Source organism: Primulina huaijiensis, unplaced genomic scaffold, assembly GCF_012295235.1.
Source record: "Primulina huaijiensis isolate GDHJ02 unplaced genomic scaffold, ASM1229523v2 scaffold40673, whole genome shotgun sequence".
NCBI classification, from domain to species: Eukaryota; Viridiplantae; Streptophyta; class Magnoliopsida; order Lamiales; family Gesneriaceae; genus Primulina; species Primulina huaijiensis.
The window spans coordinates 5,338-12,501 of NW_027359629.1; the positions used below are offsets into that span (position 1 = coordinate 5,338).

General features: G+C 34.0%; 1 protein-coding gene across 1 annotated transcript; it reads left to right on the forward strand.

The window, feature by feature from the left end:
• The first annotated feature begins 252 nt into the window (after positions 1 to 252).
• LOC140969313 (3beta,22alpha-dihydroxysteroid 3-dehydrogenase) lies at positions 253 to 5,335 on the forward strand. The gene is made up of 9 exons (XM_073430627.1): positions 253 to 611; positions 2,413 to 2,737; positions 3,098 to 3,247; positions 3,344 to 3,595; positions 3,692 to 3,778; positions 3,876 to 3,954; positions 4,593 to 4,699; positions 4,903 to 5,021; positions 5,198 to 5,335. Exons 1-9 carry the CDS (start codon positions 337 to 339, stop codon positions 5,301 to 5,303), a joined length of 1,500 nt encoding a protein of 499 aa, XP_073286728.1. The 5' UTR covers positions 253 to 336; the 3' UTR covers positions 5,304 to 5,335.
• The last annotated feature ends 1,829 nt before the right edge of the window (positions 5,336 to 7,164 follow it).

Consider the following 7,164-nt stretch of genomic DNA (forward strand, 5'->3'; position numbering starts at 1 on the left):
CTATTTTTTTATTTACTACAATTTTTTCATTTGGAGAATTGACCCTTGTAATCGAAAATAATTAATGTTTTTTCCCACTAATACCCTTGTCTCAAAGTTGACTTTTACATGCATACTCCTCATTCTTTTTTTGTTTTATTATTATACACTATTAAAGGACAAAGTTTGTCCTTTAATTGGCACTTCTATAGACGAGAATGGCATTATCTGAGCAGCATATCTCGAATTCCTCCGCGAAGCATAAAAGATAAAGTAAATAAAAGAAGAATGTGATTTACTCCACATGGACTCAAGGACCCTTTTGTCTTTGCCCGAAAATGAATCTTGGAGAGGAAGATGCTATCGATGCATTTAAAAACGACATCCTTGTTTGACTTCACAATCATGTTTGTTTCATTCCAGCAAGAGCTTCAACTTCCTACTATGTTAACTTTATTCATTGGCATAAGTATAGCAGTATTAGCGCTCACATGGTTAAGTACTTCAACAAGGAGAAAAGGTGAGATTCCTGGGAAACTAGGAATCCCTTTTCTTGGCCAGACCTTCGCTTTTCTTGCGGCAACGAATAGCACCAAAGGCTGCTATGATTTCGTTCGACTCCGACGATCGAGGTAACTATATGCGTTATGTTCGTTTGTTCCCTTTGTTGAGATAATGAAAAGTTTGTTCATGATAGCTGATGACTTATGGCACCAAGGTTACAAGTTTGTGACGAGATATAATCGTAACAAATCTCCGGATTAAAAAAAAGTGTTTGTCATGATAGGATCGAAAGATTTGAATTCGAAGCGTGCTAGGCTTCACTCTAAAATTAATTCGTTTTTACCTTTCGGTCAAGTATTTAAGAGATTTCACAAGAAACACAATAACATATGGATATGGTTTGAGCAAATAGTTTTCATTTTTATGATTCATTCATCAACTGTGATGGATCGTGTGCTCGGCACTTTAGGGGTGCTTTTAACACAATAAATCAATGAGCTGCAATAGCTCGTGTTCTAAGAATGTATATATCGATGAATTAGATCAAGTTTGATATTAAACAAAGCGAAAAACACTTGAAATAATCATTCGTTAATAAAAACTGATATATTTTATATACTGTGCAACTGAAGAACTGAATTACAAGAAAATCAGTTAAAGCTTATATCAGTTCAGTTATGGACAGAACTGAATTGATATCAGCTGAACTGATTAAATCAGTTAAGAACAAAACAAGCGGTTAAATAGTTAAAAGACACAGGATATGTTTATGAATGTTCGGAGACTTAAACTGCTCCTACGTCACCCCTTTTACCTCCACGGATAGGATACACTAGAAGACTTATATTTATACAACACCTTGTACAAATCCTACACAGCTAGGACTTACCCACTGCCTAACTGAACTCCTAGTCTAGACTGAAGGCATCACCTTCCAGCCAACACTTCTTTAACGTCTATGTGTCAAAGACTACATGTACAAGTTTATTCTCTTTGTGCAAGACTGTATTCGAGTGGTGGTGTGTGTGCGTGTGTGTGTGAGAACTGAACAATGATAACAACACGAAGGTGTTCTCACACACTGAGGGAAATAAGCTTCTAATCTAAGCTGATATAACTTTGAAGTGTTCCCTCTGGGCAAATTGCTTCTAGTAAGCAGATATAAAATATGCGTGCCCTTCTTCTTGTTGTGTTCTCTTTTTCGGTCACACTGTGTGTATGTTATTGTTTCTGAGTCTTCACTGATATTCTATTTATAGGCGCGAAGCTTGATCTTACAGTGAGACTCAATTACTGTATCTGTTGCATTTTGAATTTGTTCCTTGGAATCCATTTCGGAACTTTTGGCTTTAAGCTCTGATGCAACGTCTCTTATTGTACCTTGATCGTACAAAAGCTTTTGTACCTTTTGCGCACAGCTGTAATCCATTAAGTAAGCTTGTCGTGATCTGCAACTGATTGCTCCTAACTGATGTTCTGAACTGGTTTTTCAAACTGATCAGCAACTGGTCTTTGAACTGATCTAGTGAAATCAGCTGACGAGTCAGCTGAACTGATTTCACTAATTCAGTTTACCTGGTCAGCTGGGATTTTCATCAGTTGAACTCTTCATCAGCTGGCCGGGCTTTTGAAGATCTTCTGCTGAACTACCTATCAGCTAGACATTCAGTTGAGCTGGTTGCGATGTATCAGTTGAACTGGTTCAGTTCGTTCGATCAGTTGGTTGTTTCAGTTAGCATCTCCGATAGCTTTAGTTTTGGCTCGTAAAATGATCATTTCAGTTTCAGCTATCTGCGCACTAAGGTAGGTTATTAGAAACAAAACAAGTTTTGTTAACATCAAAATTAAGCAAAGATTGCGAACTTGAAAAGTTCCAACAAGACTGGAACAATTACAGTATAACACCGCATGTTTGTTGGATAAAACCAGGTATGGACAGTGGTTCAAAACGAGATTATTTGGTAATGTTCACGTATATGTCCCAACTGTCGAGGGTGCAAAGACAGTATTTGCCAATGATTTTGTGCTGTTCAACAAAGGGTACTTAAAATCAATGGGTGACATGGTTGGAAAGAAAAGTTTACTCCGTGTTCCGCATGAAATACACGGACGCATGAGGCGACTACTCTTAGATCCTTTCTCGATGAAGTCCGTATCCAAGTTCGTCCCGAAATTTGATCGCGAATTGTGTGCGAGATTAGAAAGATTGGAAAGGGCTGGAAAAAGCTTCAGGGTACTTGAATTCACTATGAAGGTAACAATTTATATCAACTATGTATGAAGATTAAAGAATCATTTGTCAAGTTATAGTAGTACTTGGTTACCAACAATTGTTTTGGAGTAATTAGGACTTAGAATGAAAGATTACATCTCACTTTTTATTTTCAAACCTCTGAAAATCTTGGCCTGGTCGGCTTGTAATCGAATAAATCAAAGTCATCATGTTCACAACTATCATTTTTGCTCAAAATTACACAAACTTAATAGGGATCGATGTTCCGAAAATATGTACGGGCATGCCCTTAACAGGATGCCAAGGCCAATGTGCGGTGACCAAGAACCACTCGGGGCCTTTTGCAATCAGGACTCTAATCCTGCAAGTGAATGTACACAGGTTGCATTTGATGGTATCTGTGACATGCTGATGAGCATCACGGATGCTTCCACGCTCGAACGACTCGAGAGGGATGTCACAGTTGTTGCCGATGCAATGCTATCATTTCCCATTATGTTACCTGGCTCGAGATACTACAGCGGCATGAAGGTAATACTGGAGGTTACTGCAATAAACTAATGATGAAAAACAACCAAAAGTAAGGTATGACGATTGACAAAAGTATATAGTCGAACTTTCGTGCAGGCGCGCAAAAGGATATTGGAAACCCTGAAAGCAAAGATTACCAGGAGGCGGAATGGACAGGAAACTGGGGACGATTTTCTGCAATCCATGCTGCAAAGAGATTCTTGTCCTCCGAACGAAAGGCTCGATGATGAAGAGATAATGGATAATCTACTGACCATGATAATAGCGGGGCAGAGCACCACCGCAGCTGCCATAATGTGGTGTGTCAAGTTTTTGGACGAAAATAAACAAGTTCAGGACAGGCTAAGGGTACTTTTATTGCATCTTCAGATTGAAAATTTTCTCACAACATGAATGAAAATGTTACGTTTTGCATTGATGAGGGTTTTTTTTATCATGCTGCAGGAGGAACAGTTGTCAATACTTGGGAAAAATGCAGTCAGAGCTCTGCTTAAATATGAAGATCTGATGAGCATGGCTTACGGTTCAAAAGTTAGAGAAACGAAAAAAATAAAAAACCTGCATGAATTGCTAAATAAAATTGCTATTTATATGTGCATATAATTAATTATATGGCGTTGTTGTTTAGGTTGTCAAAGAGACTTTGAGGATGGCAAATGTTTTGTTGTGGTATCCTCGTGTTGCACTTCATGACTGCACTATTGGAGGTGAGTTTGGTATATATATTTATTTTTGGGTTTAGTCGAGCTAACTTGTCCAATTTCGAAGATTTGTCTATTAATTTATCAAAATTTGATATTGATATATTAACTTTTAATTTTCGATGATTTTGGTACAATTAGATAGTGCAGGAGTCCTGATAAAAAAAGTTAGGTTTTAGTATTTGGATTTAATAAATAAAGAAAGTTAAATATGTTGATTGGTTTGGTGCTACGAGACTTTTTTGTCACGATGATGCAAATATTTATTTTCTAAAACATGTATATATAATTATTGTACTTAATATATTTTATTCTACAAATCTAAAAATGTTTGCAGTAATAATTATAATTATCATTTTATTATATTATTTAATTATAGTGAATATAGGTACAATCAATAGTTTTTTTTGGAGATCTGGAATTTTAAATTTTAAACAAAATTTTGTGAGACAGTTGGTGAACTGAGATTAAAATAGACAGGAAGAAATTGAAAATGAGGAGAAATTGTTTTCCTTTTTCTATTTTTGAAAAATGGTCATGTATATTATATATGTATAGCTTCTTTTGGGAATGAAACCAAACATGAAATTCAAAATTATACAAAATCCATTTATAATGTTTAATTCAGATCCTTCTATTCGCAGGTTATGAGATAAAGAAAGGGTGGAAAGTGAACATTGATGCAACTCATATACATTATGACCCAACAATATACACAGAACCCATGCGCTTCAACCCTTCAAGATTTGATGTAATATAATTTAACTAAGTATTCTTTCCAAGATTTACATTTATTTCGTATTACGAGTAGTTTCTATGCTACACTTAGTGTAATATATACGAGCCCTTGGATACTCCGAGCCCCTCGTAGGATCCAAGGGCTTAAATTCCGTCATCCGAGCATTGATGTATGTTACAAATGACAACGTTAACTGTTTCGTGTTATTCGATCAGGACATGCAAAAGCCATGCAGCTACATACCATTCGGGTCAGGACCTCGGACATGTTTGGGTATAAATATGGCGAAAGTGACCATGTTAGTGTTCTTGCACCGACTCACCGGCGGATACACGTAAGTCCATGCATGCCTGGTAAAAACATTTAATTAACAATGAAAAATGACTTCTCATGTAAATTTAATCTAGTTATCAATTTGTATATGTATAAATATACAAATTAATAAGAAATGTTATATTACTAGAATTTATTTCCAATTAATATTGCAATAATCTTGCCTTTGTGGCGTAGGTGGATTGTTGATGATGATGATCCTAGCTTGGAAAGAAAAGCACATATTCCTAGATTACAAAGCGGATGCCCCATTACGTTAACACGATTGGATTCCAAAGCTTAATATATGTGTATGCGCGATAAAGTTCATTTTGGTACAAGATCAAGCAAGGGAAAAACGATTTTTTTTTTTTTGTCCATTAATTTTTCTAATTTTGGATTTTGGTTCGTTAAGTTTTCAACATTTTCGATATCACATCAGTATTTTTCTAGTGTCACGTTAGAAATTTGACTAAAATAGTCGAAAATTAAAACTTATTATATCAAAACCAAACTTTGAAAATTTATTAGAAAAAATCCAAGATATAACAAATTAATAGGGAAAAAAAATATTTTCCCTATATTCTATTTGAGTGTGTTGAATTTTGCATTAATCATGTAAATTTTGTAAGAGTAAATCAAGTTTTTAATTGGTCAAATGGATGTCAAAACAATTATATCACATAACCACCTTAATTTACATAATGCTTAGTCTTATAAATACTTTTCATATATCTTTGTTCGATTCATTGGGAATATTTGAAGTTTGTAATGCTACTAATTAAATCGTAATGAATTCTCCATAAGTGCGGTTTATGGGAAATATATATACATTTTTTAAAATAATAATAAGTGCGGTTTATGGGAAATATATATAAATTTTTTAAAATAATAATAATAATAATAACAACTTTTGTCTCGATACCAATAGTACCTTATATCATCCCAAATTCATTAGAACAAAATAGCTTATCAAAATTGACAATGTACAAGTCATTGCAAATTAATAACCCACATTTTCCCTCAGATAACATTCAACCTTGTGCATGCAGATGGTACCTTCATCTACAATTTACTTAAAAATATTATTGGTGATAATAGAAGTTTTAGAGTAAATTAAAATAGATAAGATAGAGAATGAAAAAAGTTGTTCTTTGAAACATCAAATGCTCTTCCATTACATCATATTATTATCACTATCTAGGTTAAGTGGTCTAGAATAGCAAAATTTAGTATCATAGAATTTAAAAACATTCTTGGTGTTCATTCGTTGGATATGTTTTATTTTAACCAACTCGGGTTAGGCTTTCCAGTTTAATTTAGAAATTTCTAATCCAAAATCCAAATATATATATAGTTTTGACATGTTGGGGCGTGCACTTATATAAGCACCGATGAATTGATATTCACCTTATAAATATGATGAGACACCTTTAAAAAAGCACCAAACTATTAATCATTTGGACAAATATTAGATCAACAATTCAAATATGGATAGCAAAAAAATGTGGAATCATTTAAAATTCAAACCCTTAAAACTAAATTGTAATTTATGCTAAAACTATAATCTGTTCGGAAACCAATCGGACCCACAATGAAAATCGGAAAAATATGAATAAAAATGATTTTATTACTTTAGTTGATTTTTTCTGGTTATATCCAACGTATGAACACATCTATTTATTCCAAGTAGCGTTACGATAATTATCATCATAACATATTTTTGCTAGTTGGGAGTCAGCTACATGGTTATTAGTTCTCCAAACTAATTAATTTTCATGCATGTCATTTATCAAACCAAAATCTAATATATCTTCCTTAACCACATTTATCCAAGTTTCATGACATATCCCTCTTTCTACTTTTTCCATGAGCCTGCTAATTTAATATATGTCGGATCGAGGTCGTGTTTGATCTCTTCTTTATATGATCAAATCATATTAGACGCTTTTCCATAATCTTATCTTTTATGAGGGCTACATCTAAATAGCTCATAATTATCTCATTCATAATTCTCTCTTTGAGTATTTTGCCACCCATTCATATTAAGATATGCATATCTGTTACTGTCATCTTACGCATATGTAATCCTGTAGTGGCCCAATACTATGAGTTCTTAACTTGTTGAACAATATTCAATTTTACAGATAATCTTCTATCGCATG